A 20,345-nucleotide genomic window follows, 5' to 3' on the forward strand; every position below is an offset into this window, starting at 1 on the left:
AATGTTCGATCCCACGACCTTTGGCTCTGATACCATGTTAAATTACCATTGTCCCAAAAATTTAAGCTGATATATATAAAGAGATAAATTTAATCACTTAATCATTACTTTAACATATTCATTTCTAAATTTTCTTTCATGCTACGAAATTTCTACGTTATTGACTCTTCCACATTGTCAAAACTTAATTTTTAAAATTTGACAAACTATAATTGTTTGACCGTTCTTTTTAATGAATTGTTTGACAAGTAAACATTAAGACTTAGTAATCTTCCTGAAGCTGTGACAATTAAACATTAAGAAAAAACTCAATTGGGTTTTTTCACTACTTCACTCACAATCTTTTTGACTTTATCGGTAGCGGCAGAAACAAAAATAATCTTACTATATTGACAGGTGGGAAATGCCGATATGTGAAGTAAAAGGGACAGAAGATCCATAGACTTCAAATTCAATCCACTCTTGTCATTATGAGTTTCTGAGACTTTAAACAAACAATTGAATCAATCATATCACTATTATTTTCATGTTTGACAATTTAAAATCTCAAGGCCGGCTTACAATTGGTGTTTGATTGGATTTTGTAAGCTATGTTTGGCAAGGGAAGAGCCCCGCACTGTAGCTGGAACGGCACTGTTCCAACTACAGTGCCAACTGACACGTGGCAGCAGAAATTGATTTTTTTTATCTTTTCTTTTTTAAAATCAAAATATTAAAAAAAAAAAAAAAAAAGGAGGAGAACGCTGGGGTGGTCCGGCCACCCCATTTTGGCCAAGGGGTGGCTGGAACCACCCCAGCGTTCTCCTCCTTTTTAATTTTTTAATATTTTGATTTTAAAAAAAAAAAAAAAAAGATAAAAAAAAAATCAATTTCTGCTGCCTCGTGTCAGTTGGCACTGTAGCTGGAACAATGCCGTTCCAGCTACAGTGCCAGGCCTGGCTCTTGCCAAACATAGCTGTAGGGTTGGGTTACATTCTGTGGGCATGCTTGTAAATGTATTTTGGAATTTTTTATTTTTTTTTAATTACCTTTTTAGTACTTAGATTTTTACTTTTTTATTTTTTTATACCTAAGTTTTTATTTGTATTACTAATAGTACCTTACTTATGGATAAATACTAGTTTAGTACCTTCATCACTATTCATTCAGCCAAGCTAATAGACTGCAATACGGTGGGGTGGTTTGACCACTCCCAGCCACCATCCCCAATGCCTTTGGGGGTGGTTCTGGCCACCCTTTTTTGGCCATTTGGGGTGGCCGAACCACCCCCAAGGGTCTTAGAAGTGGTTCGACCACCCCCAAATGGGCCGTAGAGGTGGCTGAAACCACTCCCATAGAAATTCGTTAATTTGGCTGACGAAATAGTGACGAAAGTACTAAATTGATATTTACCCATAAGTCAAGTATCATCTGTGATACGAATTAAAACTTAAGTGAAAAAAAATAATAATAATAATAATAAAAAAAGGTAAAAATCTAGGTACTGAAAAAATAATTAACTCTTTTTTTTTGGGGGGGGGGGGAGGGGTTGAAAAAGTGTCATATTTGACATAAACCTAAAAATAATTTGAAGTATTTTGTGTTATGGATTGATAGTTATTGTTTTTGTTTTGAGATCGGAAAATAAAAGTTTAAAAATAAAAATTTTAACAAATTAAGCTAATTTTATAATATTAAAATAAGTAATACTAGAAATTATATTTTTAACCAATTTTAGATTAATTATTGTTTAAAAAATTATGAATTAAAAATATAATATGCTGCATTAATCATTAAAAAATAAAAACTTTTGTGGATAGAAATGAGAGTTTGAAGTTTCACCATTGACCAAGATGAAAAATCTCCTTAGGAATCTGTGCGCAAAAGCAAAATAGGCCACGACATGTGTTTTGACGTTTGGACCGACCGAATTTGGAATTTGGAATTTGGCGCGTGAAGGATTCCGCGCGTGGACCAGTATTTCCTTTTGAGAACATTAGAAAAAGGCAAAAAGCTAACGAGGATTGGGGGGTTGACTGGGAGTTCAATGACAGACATTAAAAAGCTTATTTATATATCTGTATGGAATCTTTTGACACCTGCGTCTACAAAAATATTAATGAATGAGATTGACACATAACCAACTTTTCCTGCACCAATTGCCTAGAGACTGAAATAAATAATTAATTAATGAAGATAATACCTGGACCAGAATGAGCCGTGATACAGATTACACGGCGTGCTTAGCACACCGTGAAGGACAAGTCTGTTTGCCTTCCATTTCACTCCTTTCTTTTTTCTTTCTACTAAAAAATTAAAACATTAATAGACAACTGAAGCACTTTGTAATCAATGATTTTGTATGGACAAAAATTTGCTTCAAACTAGTTAGTAGCTAATTCATACAAACCTATCTAATAAAGTAACATGTATCCCTTAACATGTAAGAACATATGAGCGACGGGATATGTATCATTTTATTAGATGGGTTTGTATGAATTTACTACAAGCCAATTTGTAGCAATTTTTTGTCCATTTTGTATACGCTCTCCTACTTGCATAAATAAGCTAACCTTGGGGGTAAATTTCGATAGTTATAGGGATCAAAAGATTCATCACACAAGTTCTTATGGTGCTTTGAGCAATATAACGTGCATACACTAAGATTTGAAAAAGGGCAGCTAGAGAATAAGCAACTTTTAGCTCAGTTCTTCTCCGTATTGTTCTCCAATTCCCTCCTCAGCTGCAGAGAGAAGTCATCATTAACATCATCATCATCCCAATCGTCTTCCCACTGCTGTGTCACTTCTTTTCCTTCCTCCTTGTCCTCCCACTCTGTCATACGTTATTGCAGTTAGGAAGATAAAATAAATAAACACAAAAGTTCAGAAAGCAGGCATAACTTGTGCTTCTGTCATGATGCATATGCCTCCAGTCAATAAACAAAAATCAATAAACTTTGCAGGAAAAATCAAATTTAGTCCCAAGGTTGTTGCATTTTGACAATTAAGTTCTAAGGTTTTACCTCAATTTCAAATACGTCTTCCGTCAACCCATTATTCAATTAATTAGCTATGTACTACATTAAACCACTAAGTCAATGACAAGTGGCTTGCGTATGACATATAAATTATATAATGCGCCAACTAAAAGTTCCATGCGACAAATCTACCATAAATTACAAGCTTACTAAAAACAGGGGGTAAATTACATTTTGCCCTCTTAAACTACCACCTCATTTACACTTACACCCCCCAAACTACGACTCATCGCAACTTATTCCCCCTAAACTACCACTTTATTAAGACTAGGTCCTCGAGTCAAATCTAGGCATTAAATATGGATGGAAAATATATCAAGTGCCTAGCGCTTGACATTTGCTTGTTTACTTTTCCAAAATTGCCCCATTTTTATTGTGTCGAAAGACAAAATTACCCAACATATTGATTTGATGTAAAATAATATCAGTTTCTCAAAATACCCCATTTTAAAGGTAGTGATTTACAACAATGCCCAGCTATAACCCTAAGAAACGCAGCGTTTTGAACCCCTCCCACAACACAAAAGAGCATCTACAACAAGGGCTGGCAACGGCCAACCCTAAACAACAAAAAAGGGGGTCAGTCACCCTCTGCACAACACAACAAGGGGGTTGCCAAGCAACCACCCCATGCATCCACAACATGGGGCGGTTCCGTGGCCACCCTTCGCACAACATAGCAAGGGGGTGGCCAAATCACAACAGGGGGAAAAGTCGAGCGGCCACCCCCTGCATCCACAACAAGTACAATTTCCCCACCACCAGTACCCCCTCCGCCGAGGGGCCAGCCCCTCCCCGCCACCCCGCCAATGACACGCATTGTCAAAGAGAAAGAAATGGTGAAGAGAAGAGAAAAACAAAATATTAAATACCATAAATATTTTTTTGTTAATTAATGTTAAACGGCCCATTTCAATTTCAGGTAAGTTTGTCTTGAAAAATGCTTCAATGTCATGTGCCACTCAAGTGTGACGGATTCCATCTATTTTAACTCCCAAATCTGACTCGGAGACCTACTCGTAATAAGGTGGTAGTTTGGAGAAGAGAGTTGCAAGTTTAGGGGGGCAAGGTATAATTAACCCTAAAAAATTTTACAAAGCACATTAAAATATAATAATAAAGAAAGAGGGCTAATGACTGTGAAGGGGAGGGCCTTCCCTCATCGGTGATGGGGTTGCCCCTCACCAGATGAGAGGCAGCCACTCTTCACCATCCCTTATCTGGTGACGGTTGCCCTCCTAAGGACCAAATTGTTAAATTGAGGTAAAACATAAGGACCTAATAATTGAAATTGAAACTTGGGGACTAAATTGAAATCACGCAAAAACCTAAGGACTAAATTCAATTTTTTTGTAAACTTCAAGTTAAATAGGCAATGCATGTACAAGATCTAAAGATTTGTGTCCACTAATATTTTTATAAAAGGCATGCCTTAAAAAGTTCTTCCCAAATCTTGCAAATTTGAAATAATAAAGTATGTGTTTTAGTGTCTTCCGTTTTTGCACGCGGGCGCGTGTGAGAGAGAGAGAGAGAGAAGAACAACAACAAATAACTTCATAAATATTTAGATATGCCAAAGAAAAAGAAGTATAGAGTGTTTGTCAGAGTCTCCTGAACCCAAAATCTTGGAGAGCCCAAACTATTTTAGCATCATTACTTGTGTCTCAACAGCAACGCAAGTAACCCAACCAAAATTCTGCATGTAATGGTATAAATATGTATCTATCAACAAGCACAATCTCAATAATATACACCAGGCTCTTAGTATACTTGTGTAAATAAAATTTGCAAATTGCCAACCTGCTTAAATTTGTTTCCTGCTACCTACTATCCCTGAAACTGGCAATCAAAATGTCAATCTTCTCTTCTCAAAAATTTTCTAAAGTTACCACCATGCAACTTTTACCTTTAGCAGCTTCTCTCAATTATTCACAAAACAAACCAAGGTCCCTCTCTCTGATGTCAGAAGACATGTACGACATGCTACCTTTCCAGCGATGAAGTAAACAGAACACCAAGTGTTGTGAACAAAAATGAGGAAACTAGACATAGCCGAAGCAAAAGGAAGTGATGAAGATTGTTGTCTTCTTTCTTGAATTTCCTTGAAATCCACAAGGAGAAGAACGAATGATGAAACCAACATCTATTTTATTTAGATAATGATAAAGAGGCTCACACAACATACTTGTACCTTCCAAAGCCTAATCTCCTAAAATAAATAAAGTTAACAAGTAACCCCCAACAACGGTTGAAGAGTACATGCAATTGCTAAACCTAAATCTACATGCCACTTGAATTTAGGTTTAGGTTTAGCATTTCTTATGTTTCCTTAATATTTTTTTTAGTTATTTCCTTTATTTAACGAGATTAGGATTTTTATAAATACGTTATGATTTGGCAATATCTCTTTATCGCTATTTGAATATAGTATACTTCGATAATTACTTTCTCTCCTCCTTGTGGATTTCAAGAAATTCAAAAAAAAGACGGTGATCCTTTATTATTCCCTTTGCTTCCACTATGTCAAAACTCCAAGGGACCCAAGTTGAACATTGCTAGAATTTTTCCTCATTTAACAAATAAATGCCAAATGATAAGAGATTCTAGTATATTCTTCCCTTTTCTCTAGTGGTAAACCCAAACATTGCATAGAGCCAGATGAAAATATAAGCCTTGATTGTTGACTAGTGGTTGCTAAACTCTCAAGTCCGAATGCCACATTTGTGAATCCCTTGATTTCTCATACGGCCCCCTCCTACTCAAAAACACTAGAGCAAGTAGAATCTTAGCTCTTACAAATCAAACCCAGGAAACAAAACACCTTACTTCGTTTTCTCTCTCTAATCTTCTGGAAAGGAAAACGGCACTAGGCTCTAGATGGAGGCATACAGCGAAAAATTTCAACAGACCAAAAAGGCTTAAGGCCTTTGTAGTCAACTTAGTCAGAACAACAATATGCCTAGCAAATCCATTCCCATAACTTATCCACTCTTGAGGTACTATTACCACTACTCTAAAACTTCCACTACCATTTTGAGCAGTAACAACATTATTGACCTAATAGCAACTCTACAGCCAAATCAGAAAACAACCCAATCCTCTCCTCAACAACTATTTTGACCTAAATATAAATCATCTAACGGAGACTATGGCGCTTCTATCAATTTCAGAAAGCAGTAGCTGAATTTATTAACATATAACAAGTATCTAATATTTAATCAAATTTAGATCACGTCGCTTGTCTCTACGAATAAGTAATATTGTTTTAAAAAAATATATATCCTTTTACCTTCATTGATTTCGAACTCTTCAAACTCATCGTCGTCCTCGAACAAATCGACCTTTGCCTCCTCAGTCGCTGCCTTGGGCTCCGCCGCCATTGCCAAAGCTCAAACTAGTTCCTGCAGCCAAAGCCACATTCCATAATAATCAACACATACATATAGACATCAGAGAAAAACCCTAGCTTTTCGAATTAGACAAATAGTGAGAGATATAGGAGTTACAGAGAGAGAAAACTCAGACGAAATCCCTAGAACGTTCTGGTTTTGTTACGCGCACTGGCGTCTGGAAGTCTAAAATGGAGAAATGAACGTATTGGGGAGAAGGCGCTTGGATTCGGCTTCTATGCGGGAAAATAAGGAGCAGAAGAATTGAGATCCCGAGTATTTTTTTAAATATGAGTCAGATTTTTAAATTTAAGCCATTAAATCCAGACAAATATAGAAGTTTATAGGTTACCATTAGATGTAATCAATGGCTCGAATTTAAAAATCTGCCGAATCTCATATTTTAAAAAATTTGAGAGGATCATAATCCGAGTAGGATGCTCTCCATTTCCGTTTTTGTCTAAAAAATATAAAATAACAATTTTGCTCTTCTTCATTTCATTTAAATTGCGAGAAATAAAAGTTGTTATAAAATAAACGGAGAATATTAAATGGAAAAAAATGTAAAACACATGAGGTGATCTTTTGAAATGAGCTTAACGATTCATTTAAGGGTTGAATACTTTTTTGCCACTTGTGGTTTAACTATTTTAGTTTTTTTTTTACCATAGTTTCATTTTATATCGTAGACCGTACTTTGAAAATAACTAAAAATGAAGATGATACTTTTGTCCAAACATTGATGGTAACCCACGTCAATGCTTTCAAAATTAGACATGTGTTAAGGGTTAACTTTGGAGGTGGCCGAACCATCCCATGGGCCATGGGGATGGTGTGATTTGCCCACCTCTAGACCGACTGAAACATCCCCAAGCCAAACAAGGTGGCTGGCCAACCCTTTGTTTTTTTCAAAATTCTTATTTTTTTTAATTTTTTAATAATTTCAGTTTTATTTTTTTAAAAAAATAAAATTAAATTAATGAGGTATTAGTACATGTGTACGTGTGTCGAATTTTGTAGGGCATTGACGTGAATTTTCGTCAATTTTTGGACGAAAGTTTAACACAAGTATCACTCTTTTTTTAACCATTTTCGAGGTAGCGTTTACGATACAAAACAAAACCAAGGTGAGAAAAAATAAATTGTTAAATGCAATTTTGGTACTTGTGGTTAGGCTCAAAATCAAATAGACCTCCCGGTTTCAAAAAGTGTCTCAAGTGGTACCTGTGAATATTGAAAAGACACATTTAGTACTTTCATCCATGATCAGTATAAATATTTAACAGATCTCTATGTTAGCACTAGTAAGATGGTGACATATATTCCTAATGCCACATATTGATACCAAATCAATAGACTAGATGATGTGGCATTATATCATAGGTGGTACCTATGATTTTTATGCCACATATTCTGCAAAAAAAAAAAATGGTAACCCCAATTTAAAAAAAAAAAAAAAAATTTAAAAAAAAAAAATACTGGAGAATTGGGGGTGACTGGAAAAAAAAGTAATAAAATAAAGGAAAAAAATAAAATTAAAAAAAATAAAATAAACTTTTTAAACTTAAGAATTGAAAAAATAAGAAAATAATAATAAAACCCATTAACAAACTTAAAAATAATAATAATAATAATAATAATAATAATTTCTGAAGAGTTTTAGGGTGGCCCAAGGCTGAGCCACCTTCATTTTGCAAGTTGGGGGTGTTCAAACCATCCTTATAAGGTCATGGGGTGGTTCAGCCACCCCTTAGCTAAAATGGGATTACCGGCCACCCATTATGACCAACATGGGGTGACCAGTCATCCCAAAACTCTTTAGAATTTTTTTTTTTTTTAATTTGTTAATTGGTGTTATTATTTTTTTGATTCTTAAGTTTAAAAAGTTTATTTTATTTTTTTCCATTATTTTATTATTTTTTTAAGCATATGTGGCATCCAAAACATAAGTACCACTTATGATACAATGCCACGTCAGCCAATCTTATGGTTTGGCATTAATATGTGACATCTGGGACACATGTTATCATTTTAAGCGTGCTGAGGTGTAGTTCCATTAAATTTTTAGATGGATCATGGATGGAAGTACTAAATATGTTTTTTCAATATTCACAAGTACTATTTGTAACACTTTTTGAAATCAAAAAGGTCTGTTTGATTTTGGGCCTAACCACATATACCAAAATTGCATTTAACCCAAAAATAAAATAGTTAAACCACATTGGGTCAAATGTATTTAACCCTTCATGTAATGGCACTAATGAGTAATCTCTAACTGTAAAGACAGATGTGTGGACTTCATACCACTCAAAAAGTGGTTCATGCATGTAAAAAAAAAAAAAAAAAAAAACCTTGATTAAGCCAAAATACAAGATGCAAGGCACCTCACCACAATTGAGCGTCACTTCCCACCTTACCAGTTACCACCATTGAGCTTTATTACCCACAAGCTCACAGTTTTAGAGAGGGTCAAACGTACACCTCTTAATACTCCTAAAAGAAAGTTGTGTACCGACAGATTATGGCTTTAACTGTTACTTTCTTTATTGTCTAAGTCGTAACCACGCACGACTCTTCCATACATGTAGACATAGTCACTGTTAAACTTAATTTAAAGTTTGACAAACTATAATTGTTTGACCCTCTTTCTAATGAAGTGTTTGACAATTAAATATTAAGACTTAGTAATCTTACCTTTCTTCCTGAAATTGTGACAACTAAACATTAAGACAAACTGACTTGGTTTTGTCATAATTAAACATTAAGACAAATAGAATCGGTTTGGGACGGTCTGAATTGGAGTGAACCGTGTAGAAATTGCTTGAATTAGTTGAGTATGTTTTGAATTGGACTAAAGTGGTTGAGGATGCACTAGAACCAGTGGCGGAGAGAAGCAGGACCGCCCTGGGCGACCTGGGGGCGGTCGCCCCTGGTTTTTTTTTCTAAATTTTTTTTTGGCTGAATTGTTTACTGCCCCAGGTAACTAAATTTTGTTTTTTAGTTTTTTTTTTAAAAAAAAAAAGTAAAAAACTCCTCCAGCTGTTTCGGTTTCACATTTTTTTTTTTTTTTTAAAAAAAAAGTCAAAAAATTTAATGTTTATTTATCAATATTTGGCATTTTGTTTATCTTATTCTAAAAAAATATTGTTTTTTTTTTTTTTTTTTGTGTTTTATATAGTACTTTGAGATTTTTTTTCAAGCATCAACAAGTTTCAGAAGATTATTACCAATCTTAGATTTGTTCTTTTTATTAATTCATTTTAGGCTAATAACTATCGGAATATGCTAATAATTTTATTATAATATCATTAGAGTATGAGAAGTAAACAATTATTAAAACAATACTTCGTAGCAAAATGAAAGATAAATTTCTTAAAGATAATTTACTTGTCTACATTGAAAGGGAATTGCTGAAAGCTTCGATTCAGATTTAATATTTAATGATTTTGTTTCTCTAAGATCACATAGAATGCAATTTTAGGCACTTTGTATTTTTGTATTTTCCTTTACTTTTGTACTAGTGCCTACATGGTAACTAATATATCAATTTAGCATATAAATATTCTTTTTGTGATACATTACTGTTGTATAATTTTTTTTTATTATTATTGTATTTATCATATTATAATAAAAATATAATATATAAAGAGAAAAAAAATTATTTATCATTATATTTTATTATTTTATTGACGCCCCCGGTAGAATGAACTCTTGGATCCGCCACTGACTAGAACCAAACTAAACTGGTTGGGGATGCATTGGAATCAAACTGAACCAGTTGATGAAGCTTCAAAAAGGGGTTGACCCCGTTTGTAAATGGGTTCGTCTGACCAAACCGTTCAATGTGTGTGGCCCATGACATGTGTGTAACACATGTAGAAAACGCGCTAGTGGAATCTAGCTATGTGATGCGTACATCGCTTAGGTCTGACGCGTGGGAAGGAACGTTGGCACGTGAGTGCGTGGGGAGAAGAGGCAAAAACTTTTGGGTGCATGTGAGGGCGTGTGGTGGATCCTACAGCTACATTCTTGGCTGATTTGGAACAGCCATCATGAGATATGTCGAATGGCGGCACCACTGAGGTGATTAGCCGAGCTTGGAGCCACATGACAGTATAAACAAAATCTAGCACGTGAGGAGGCCGATGGTGACGGGTTTGCCACACATCTAAAGATGTGTACCTTCCATTCAGAATAGGATTGCAAATTAGATATTTACTAAGTAGAATAATCAAATTCTCATGCCAATAACTATTTATGAAGAACAATTACTACTTAAAATTAAATTGCAAGAACGAAGAACACTTACTTAGATATCAATGGCCACTCCTGACTTTAGGCAAAAATCTTTTTTCTCCTCCAAGATCATGTTCTTTCTTGTTCAAGAATACCAAAACCAAATTCTCTTCTTCTTTTTTTTTTTCCAAGAACACGAAGAATAAGTTATTCTTTCTTCAAGAACACGACAGATCTCAGGGATGATGAGACATGTAGATATACTCACCAATGACTAATAATAGCCAAGAGAGAGTGTGTTCTTACTTGGCTCTTCAAATCTTAAACTTTTGTTATTCGTAAGTTAACACAAGAACTATTAATTTTCAGAGAGTTTCTGAAAATTAATTATTAAGAGAACTTGATAGGATGAGTGAATGATTTGAGTTTTTCTCTATTTATAGGCTTGGTATGGAAGCAAGTATTCAAATTTGAGCAATGTGGAACAAGGAGCAAAAAAATACTCCAAGTAACACTAGGAGCAGCATGGACGGCTAGGGCTTTGCCCTAGTCTCCATGTGCCCCCTTTGCTTAGGGGATTGATCCCAAGCCCTTCTCCAGTCTCCAACACATAGGGCCAGTAAATTTTTCCTGGCCTTATGTGTTCTACTGATGCTCATTGGGTCTCTATGTTTTACCCCAAACCTAACTGTACTATATCTCTCTAGCCCATGTTTTTTAAAAATAAAACATTTAGCCCAATAAATAAGAAAACTTTATTACGGTCGATCCAGCCAATTGGAGTTGAGAAAAGTCGAAACCGATCGACCGGAGTACAAAAATTCATTGATCAAGGTATCAGTCAACCGTTATACAGGCAAAATACGTTAATGATATCGAAGTATAGTAATACCATCAGACTAATATGAGAGTATCCATCAACCCTTGAATCAATTGAATTGTCATATCAATCAAGTAATACAATAATAGAATGAAAAATGAACATTTAAGAAAAGTAACTTGTGATTGTTACAAAGTTGATGACATTAATACAAATCTAATTACCCAGCCGCCTGGAAAAGAAAAACTAACATCTTGTTGACTTGACTCACTACATTTATACACTTGTCCAAGCCCAAAGGAAATATTAAATTCTTTTGTTTGGGAAGTGAGGAAATTATAGAAATGAAAGTTTTAAAATAAATTTGATTTCTATGGGAGGATGCAGTGCCCAAATAGGCTACGATACGTGTAGATGGACCAACCATTTTGTCGCCAAGTTGACAACTTCGCTCTTTCTGACAAGTAGAAAAAAAAGTTTACACCATAAAGAAAGAAAAAATTAAAAAGTATATATACGCTACTCAAATTATCATTACATTGTAAATCTCTCTAAATTATCAATTGTATTAATGGTTTTTCATAAATTCTCAAAAAATGTTAATGTCCCCTAATTATAAAAATACTCTTCATTCAATTAAAATACTAAAAACTAAAAAAATAAAATTTTAACTAAAAAATGTAAAAAAAAAAAAAAAAAAAAATGTGCCCTTTGTTTTTTTTGTTTTTTTTTTTTGAATTTATAAGGCTATTTTTGTTTTATTAAAAAAAATTAAAATTATTTTTGTCTTTTTGGTTGGCTTTGAGAAATATTGACATTTTTTTTTTTTTGTAATTTATGAGAGAATAGAGATATTGACGTATTTTGAAAATAACAGTTTTTCTTCAAACTGAATTTGGAAAAACGTTCTCCAACTCAGTCTATAAAAATGACATGTGTTACTTGAACATGTGAGATGCACATATTTTTTTAATAACAAAAATAAAGTTAAAATAAATAATAATAAAAATTTATGTTTATCTTACATATTATTAAAAAAATAAACGTATATTATTTTTATAGTCTAGGTGAAGAAAAACTCTTGTCTTTTTTCAAAATTATTAGACAGTAGGCTCGGAGTACGTGAATTTTTCCTGAAAGAAAAAGTTGTGGATACCATTTCAGCCACGCCTTCGCCAGATGCTGAGACTGGAGTTTTGACTTTGGCACGTTGAGGAAGCGCGTGGGCCCCTATTCCCTTTTATCACCATATAAAACAAATAATAGATAGATACAATAACCACACCAGCTGTAAATTGAAGCAGCTTTAAGTGAAATTAGTGTTTTTTTTTTTTTTTTTTTCATTTATTTTTGCATGAGATAAGAAAGACTGGTTCTTATAATATAAGACGTACCCTAGCTTGGTTCCATGTTCTATATGTCAACAGTTAGGGGTGTAAATTCGGTTGGTTATAATCGGACATCAATCGGTAACTAGCTAATTGGCCAACCACTTTTAAAAGCGGTTGAAAATAATTGGTAACCGGCCCTTCCGGTTACCAATTTTTACATTTATATACATCCGGTTATAACTGGTAACCGAGTGTATGTCTATGTATATATTTTTTAAATGTAAAACAACGTCATTTACTTTAGGTTCTTTTTTTTTAACAACCACAACAAAGCCTAACTTATTGGGCCAAAAGAGTTATAATTATTTTTTTTTAAATGGTAAAAAAAAAAAAAAAAAAAGGCTAAATTAAGCCCAAAAATTAGGTCAAATATCTAAAATAGGCTCAAAATACCAAATTTTTTAAAGACTCTGGTGCAGATAACTGGCTACCAACCAGTAATCGATTACCGGTTTTATTTTTTAAAATTGACCAACTAGAACCGGGTTTACACCCCTATCGACAACCAACACAGACTTGAATTAGGTGCCATCAAAAAATTATAAATTTTATAACTTTTTCAACCATCCTAATTTAAATTTATTCTCTCTTTCTCATGAAAAAACTTCTTCTTCTTCTTCTTTTTTTTTTTTTTTTTTTTTTTTTTTTTAATTTTTTAATTTTTATAGCTCCACAGCCAAATTTATGTCAAGTAGTTATCCCTATCGAAACTTATTATAATATTTCTCTAGGGAAACCTAATACCATAGTTTTTAGTGAGAAAATGATAAAACATTATAGATGGCACGGATGAGGTTGTTGAGGGTTTCGACTTCATATGGTCAATGGTGTCAAAACTAGCAATTAGAGCACCAATTTGTTGGGGGTAGTTGAATGGTTGATGTTGATTTAGGATTGGGTCGTGGACACCTATTACCATCTCCCAAAGAAATAAGTATTTATTTATGGACACAAATTTCTTTTAATCTAGTTTCCAAAATTTTTTTTCAATTTTAGTAAGTGATAAGTGTCATTTAACATGTTTGAGTTTCTAAAAAATTAATGTTTGAATTTCTAGGTTAGTAAAATGACAATAAATGATTGTTAAGAATATTAAAGAAAATATGTGAAATATGACATTTGACACTTATTAGAGTAGGTTGACAGAAATTTCCTTCAAACTAAATTGAAAGAAATTTATGTCCTTCATATATATATATATATTAATTTGGTTTGGGTCTAGTTTCATTTAAAATGGGACTCGTTAGGATTGTGACCAATTATAAAACACATGTCCTACTCCCAATAATTCTCAACCCAAGCCAAACCCTTCCTTTTTGTTTTTTTTTTTTTTCATACCAACCACCACTATTTTATGCTCCCTTTTTTTTCGATGTAAAAACTTCTCTGTCAAAAAATATTTTCAATAGAAAACATTTTTCGGTGTTTGTCGCGTATAGAAAATCACAAGTAAATATATATATATTTTTATATATATCTTTTCATTGAATCATATTAAACTTTAAATTGCGATAATGTCTTGACTAGATCTCGTGAGTCCCGAATGTGTCACGGGGGGTCCCGATCGGGTCCTAGCGAGTCTCGACTGTGTTTCGACGGTCTTGAACGAGTCCTAACGATGTCTGGGCAAAGTCTCAATGGTGGCCCAATTGGGTCCAGAACGAGTCCCGACGATGTCTGGGCAAAGTCTTAGTGGTGGCCCGATTGGGTCCTGATGAGTCCTGTTAGGGTCCTAACTAGGTCGTAGCGACATTTCGGTTGGGTCCATCGATTTGAGAAAGCTCAAATTTGAAAATGGTTTATGGTTTTAAAAAATGAAAATAATTTTACAAAAATTAAAGAAAGTTCTTTTGTCAAACTGAAAATATTTTTTAAAATTATTTTATGAGGAACACAAATGGAGCCTTAGATTTGAAATAGGTGCGGTAAAAAAAAAAAAAAAAACTATAACATATGTGTTGTAATGTTTTAAACAATCAGAATAGAAAAATTCATAATAAAAATAAAAATTAAATCTGGATTATTAAAAAAGACTTCAACACATTTTTTACAACATGGATTTTTTTGTCTTCAAGATTCAAGTTGCTTGTGTTTTTTTATTCTTTTTCCGGCTATTAAATATCTTTGTTAAGCCATAAACTCAAGGTCGTGTCGTCTGAGGTCAAGAATGAAAAGAACTAAAAAGCAAAAACCTAAAATATAAATATGCCAAATTACAAACACCATTTAGAAAAAAAAAAAAAAAAACAAAAAAGTTAAAAACCCCACAAACCCAAAGTCACGGCGGGATCATCAGAAACAAAAACTCATTACTCCTTCGTTCCACACTGTTGATAAAGAGCGCTCACACACACACACTAGTTACGACGAAAGCCCGTGCGGCGAGATAAAGGAGAGAAGCTGGACGAAACGGCGCCGCCCCGTTGTTCCCGCCGGCCAATCCCTTCGATTCATGCCTTGATGAGGCTTCTCTCCCTTCTCTGCGCCTGCTTGGAGAAGAGATTCAGAGGCCGCCGCCGCCGAGCCGCCGACGAAGAAGCCGAGGACGCCGCCGTCGAGTCGTGGGACCTCTTCTTCGAGCTCCGTACTCTGCAGGTCGCCACCAATTTCTTCTCCGAGCTCAATCAGCTCGGCCACGGCGGGTTCGGCCCCGTCTACAAGGTACGTTTCGTAAATTCGGCTTCTCTCGCTGGTTTTGTAATTGATTCCTCAACTAGAAGTGATCGAGGTCGGGTTTTCGGATGGGGAAAATGACGAAATTAGCCCCGTAGTTTGCCTGAATTTCCGTCGGAAATTATCTTGTCGCCGGTGCTAGACTTTATTTCAGTAATGGTAACGCACGCATTTGCATTTCAATAATTACCAAAAAAGAAAAATAAATAAATAAAATATTTTGGTCGCATAATTCCGTAGTTTATAAAAAAGTATTTATTATTTGTTCGCTTGCCGAATCTTTTTGTTGACCGATCTGGTTTTTGGGGGTTGGTCAATGCATTACTGCATTTGCAGAGAATATATATATATATATATATATATATATATATATATATATATATATTTCTCAAACTTTGGCATGTTGCAGGTGCATACAGCATAGTGTGAGCCCCCATGGTGATGTTGCCAATCAAAGGCATTGGCTATCTTGTAATTTGAAATTTGCATGTTCAATCCTTGTTGGGTAGAATTGTAATTCACTAATCATATATAGAAAAATATTACTTGCGAAGCAAGTAAGTTACATAATATGTTTCCATAAATTACATGATAAAACATCTTTCTGTTTGAAAGAAGCAACTTCATACAACAACATAAAATTTACACCATCTAAGACGAAGTCAATTTTTGAATCACACCTTAATAAATGTCTTACAAGATGTATTATTATAAATCATAACTCTATAATGAACTCTTCAATCAGACTAAGCAGCTCATCCTAAAAATCGAAAAGAAAAAATATTTAAATTAATAGAATTCTAGAACAACAAAATCAAAAATTTGTGTGTATTACAAAAATAGGGCCCTATGGTTTGGGGTTTTGACAAATAACTCCATGGAGTTTAGAAAATAGTTTAAATTAAACACGCCATAAGATAAGCAAAAAAAGAAAATAGGTTTATGCCGTTAGAAAAGTTGACAAATTCGTTAATGTGCAACATTAGCACCCATCTTATTGTAACACGTGTCACTTACAATAAAAAAACTTTTAAAAAATTAATTTCTTAAAAAAACTATATATATATAAGAAAAGAAAAAAAAAATAGAGGGACTCGACCACTCCCTCTATATTCTTTTTTCTTTATTGATATTTTAATTTTTTTTTTTTTTATTATAAGTGACACTTCTCACAATATGGTTGGTGTTGATGTGGCACATTAACGAATTTTGTCAACTTTTTTTAATGGCAATGACCTATTTGTTTTTTTTGTTTACCCACGGGAATGTTAAGTTCTTTTTTAAATCTCGGGGAGCTATTTATCAAAATCCCAAATACAACGACCAATTTAGCATTTATCCCAAGCTTTAATGTTATGGTTCCTTAGGATGTTTTTAATAGGACAAATAATGAAAGCCAAAATAGCAATACTAATTGAAGGGTGATAACATTTTGAAAAATTGACCTTTTACCAATCCAGATAAAGAAAAAAATGAGAGAGCACTTTTAGAAGTTCTTTTAATTATTAGTATGACATTTGCATTAAATTTCCATTTGGAGTACCAAATGATTACTGGGAGCATATGAACAACAAATTCAATACATAATTTTAAACTAATGCCATGTTTTTTATTTTATTTTTTATGGTTATCCTTTTTTTCTCTTTTTTTTTTCTTCTTCTTCAAGCCTCGCTATGAAGCTCTATGTTGTTGACTGTGCTCCCTTCTCTTTACTGACATCAGTCCTGAAGGTTGTATATGTTGTTTATTAATCAACATTGTATTCATTGTTCTCTTTCTTTCTTTGTTTTGTTTTGATGGGTGTTCCTTGGGACTTATGTTAATTTCTCATTAACTATTATGCCTATTTGTACAGGGATTGATGCCAAATGGTCAAGAAATAGCTGTGAAGAAGCTATCATTAGAGTCAAGACAGGGGCTGAGAGAATTCACTAATGAGGTGAAACTGCTACTAAAAATTCAGCACAAGAATTTGGTCACATTATTGGGCTGTTGTGCAGAAGGACCTGAGAAGATGCTTGTTTATGAGTATCTGCCAAACAAAAGCCTCGATTACTTTCTCTTTAGTAAAAATTCCAATCCAGGTAGGCCTTGTATGTTGCCATCTGAATTGTGTAAATTGAATATCAGTTACAGCATTCAGTAAAACTAGAAGAGTCTGAGCATGTGTATGGTAAAATGGAGGGAGGGGGATAAGGAAGAGTAATAATTAAACTGGTGGAAATATTTACTTATCGAAAAATATATATATATTTTTTCAGATAAAAAGTATGCAACCCTGGATTGGACAACACGATATCGAATAATAACGGGTGTTGCACGAGGTCTTCTTTACCTACATGAAGAGGCTCCAGAAAGAATTATTCATAGAGACATCAAAGCCAGTAATATATTGCTAGACGAACACTTGAATCCAAAAATTTCAGATTTTGGCCTGGCAAGGCTCTTTCCTGGGGAAGACACCCATGTAAATACATTTAGGATATCCGGTACTCAGTGAGTAGTTTCTTCAACTTTACCTATTTGGATCTTGTTCTCAATTAGTTGTCTGCACCGCTTCAATGATAATTAGTCTGAGTTCAGAATAATTGTCAATATTAGTAGCTAAGAAAAACTAATAATCTAAAAACTTTTGTTGAATGCAGTGGTTACATGGCCCCTGAATATGCAATGCACGGATATTTGTCTGTGAAAACAGATGTTTTCAGTTATGGAGTTTTGGTGTTAGAGATTGTTAGTGGAAGAAAGAACCACGATGGGCAGCTTGGTGCAGAGAAGGCAGACCTCCTGGGCTACGTAAGTTACTTTTGTGAAGAGTTTTGAAGCAATTTTTGCAACAAAATGCCCTTCAATACGAAAGTTCAATCAATTCAATCATAGTTCAATCAACAAGAAGCAATCTTTTAAGAACCTAAGCCTGAATATTGCAACATAATCCAATAAATTATAGATAGATTTCATCAAAGAAAAAAACTCTTGACTTGAGAGGTTCTTTCTGTAAGTGTAAGCTTCTGTTCTAGGTAAATGAGGATTATGCAAAATATTAGCATAATCATGGAATATTTTCTAGCATATGCACCTCCCAAACACATTACTTCTTTCCAAACTATGATTGTTTTTTTAGTCTTTCTTTTTAAGTTTCCTGAAAAGGAAAAAAGTGAAGGCCTTTGGCATTTAGCCTCAATTCTCTTGGGCATTGAATCACCATTGTCAATTTCATCTCCTGCTTTTACTGGAATTCCATCTCAATTGGGAATGGGCTATGTGGGATTTTGCATCAAGTATTTGATTTCTTAGAGCATTCACAGTAGACTTCCTATATGGGGTTCCATTTCCTAAGTTAAGGGAAAATGTCAAAAAAATCGTAAAAAGCCACCTACAATAGACTCCCTAAATGAGCCATAAACATGAGGATTGCTACAGTGAAACCCAAAGTATAGGGTTCAACTGTAGCGATCCTTGTGATTATTAAAATAGAAAAAAAATGCTTCTCTCTCCTGAATCATTAAAGAAGTACAAAAATAAAGAAGTAAAAAAAAAAAAAAAAAAAAAAGTAAAGAAATGATATCTAATTAGTACAGGGAATGATAAAGGGAAGCTATTGTGGAGTATATTAAAATAGAGAAGCAAAAAATAGTTTGGATCTTTAAATGAAGGGAAAATGACGAGGAAGCTGTTAGGAATGCTCTAAAGCTAGTTATCTAGACACTTGGCATGTCTGAGTTTGATTCTACTAGGAGTAACTCAAAATTTTAGATTTGCTGCCATATAACCAATTTGATAGTATGTATAAACAAAGTGTGAAATACTAAGAGTTTCTGGTAATATTCATAACTTGTTCTGGAAGACTAGGGCAACAAATCCTGCATACTAAAAGTATAAAGTGGCACCTAAATTGCCTTATTCTTCACATGTAGTTATATAATGGAAGTGCTTCTGAGTGAATTTAAATCTAATTTTTCAATATTAATCTTCAAGTGAAACTGCAATTTGGTTGTCCTAAAAGCCTATGTGCTTGTTGCCTCCATTGAATAAGGGTAAAAAACAAAAGTGCTCAGTCAATTCTTTCAGTCTCCTTATTCTTGTATGCCATCTTCTGCAGACATGGAAGCTTTATCAAGGAGGGAAGCCACTGGAATTAGTTGACCCAAATCTTGCCAAGTACAATAGTGATGAGGCAGCAATGTGCACTCAGCTAGGGTTGTTATGTTGTCAACAAAGTGTTCCAGATAGGCCTGATATGAACTCTGTTCATCTCATGCTTTCAAGCGACTCATTTACCTTGCCTAGACCAGGTAAACCAGGAATTCAAGGTCGTGGAGGACGTTGGACAACGACTTCTACGGCTTTGACTAATACCAATGCTACCAATGCTAGTAGTTCTCATACTGGTGTTACCAAGGTTTCTGGAGGTAGTAGTTTTGTTGAGGATTTTTCTAGGAACTCTATATCTGTTTCTTCTATTGATGAAGGAAGATGACCTGCATTTTTCTTCTGTAAAGCATAATTAGCTTCATTTATATTATGTAAAGTTGTTTTTCTTTTTTTTGATAAATTTTTTTTGCTAGCCTAATGTAAGATTATCTATTTGTTTAGCATTAAAACCATTTGCTGGTTTATTGATTACATTTGTATAGACTATAGAGCAGTTCTGTTGAATTATTGTTTTTTACTTGACTAAACAATGAATCTCAAGTATTAATCTATGCTTTCCTGATAAAGTTCAAAAGTTATCAGATATTGCAAAGATAATGTGTGAATGATCCTTTAGTATTTGCTTGGGTTTTGCAAGCAAAAGTACTACAAACATTCCCAAC

The 20,345-nt window shown here is 34.0% G+C and overlaps 2 protein-coding genes across 2 annotated transcripts; one reads left to right on the forward strand and one right to left on the reverse strand.

Moving 5' to 3' along the window:
* Positions 1 to 2,541: 2,541 nt before the first annotated feature.
* LOC132184597 (protein DSS1 HOMOLOG ON CHROMOSOME V) lies at positions 2,542 to 6,687 on the reverse strand. Its single transcript, XM_059598286.2, has 3 exons — positions 6,526 to 6,687; positions 6,309 to 6,420; positions 2,542 to 2,814 (listed from the first exon to the last, which is right to left on the reverse strand). Exons 2-3 carry the CDS (start codon positions 6,397 to 6,399, stop codon positions 2,684 to 2,686), a joined length of 222 nt encoding a protein of 73 aa, XP_059454269.2. The 5' UTR covers positions 6,400 to 6,420; positions 6,526 to 6,687; the 3' UTR covers positions 2,542 to 2,683.
* An 8,509-nt stretch (positions 6,688 to 15,196) lies between these two features.
* LOC132183608 (cysteine-rich receptor-like protein kinase 44) lies at positions 15,197 to 20,164 on the forward strand. Its single transcript, XM_088518255.1, has 5 exons — positions 15,197 to 15,516; positions 17,384 to 17,612; positions 17,790 to 18,024; positions 18,174 to 18,324; positions 19,631 to 20,164. Exons 1-5 carry the CDS (start codon positions 15,316 to 15,318, stop codon positions 20,006 to 20,008), a joined length of 1,194 nt encoding a protein of 397 aa, XP_088374381.1. The 5' UTR covers positions 15,197 to 15,315; the 3' UTR covers positions 20,009 to 20,164.
* Positions 20,165 to 20,345: the final 181 nt, after the last annotated feature.

The sequence above is a fragment of the Corylus avellana genome, chromosome 7, assembly GCF_965113065.1.
Source record: "Corylus avellana chromosome 7, dhCorAvel1.hap1.2, whole genome shotgun sequence".
NCBI lineage: Eukaryota > Viridiplantae > Streptophyta > Magnoliopsida > Fagales > Betulaceae > Corylus > Corylus avellana.

Bases quoted from the DNA above. Each gene is read 5' to 3' on its own strand.
- LOC132183608 (XM_088518255.1), top strand. From the start codon at position 15,316: ATGAGGCTTCTCTCCCTTCTCTGCGCCTGCTTGGAGAAGAGATTCAGA. The intron at 17,613-17,789 runs GTAGGCCTTGTA...ATATTTTTTCAG, and splicing joins TAGTAAAAATTCCAATCCAG to ATAAAAAGTATGCAACCCTG. The intron at 18,325-19,630 runs GTAAGTTACTTT...CATCTTCTGCAG, and splicing joins AGGCAGACCTCCTGGGCTAC to ACATGGAAGCTTTATCAAGG.
- LOC132184597 (XM_059598286.2), bottom strand. From the start codon at position 6,399: ATGGCGGCGGAGCCCAAGGCAGCGACTGAGGAGGCAAAGGTCGATTTG. The intron at 2,815-6,308 runs GTAAAAGGATAT...AACGTATGACAG, and splicing joins AGAGTTCGAAATCAATGAAG to AGTGGGAGGACAAGGAGGAA.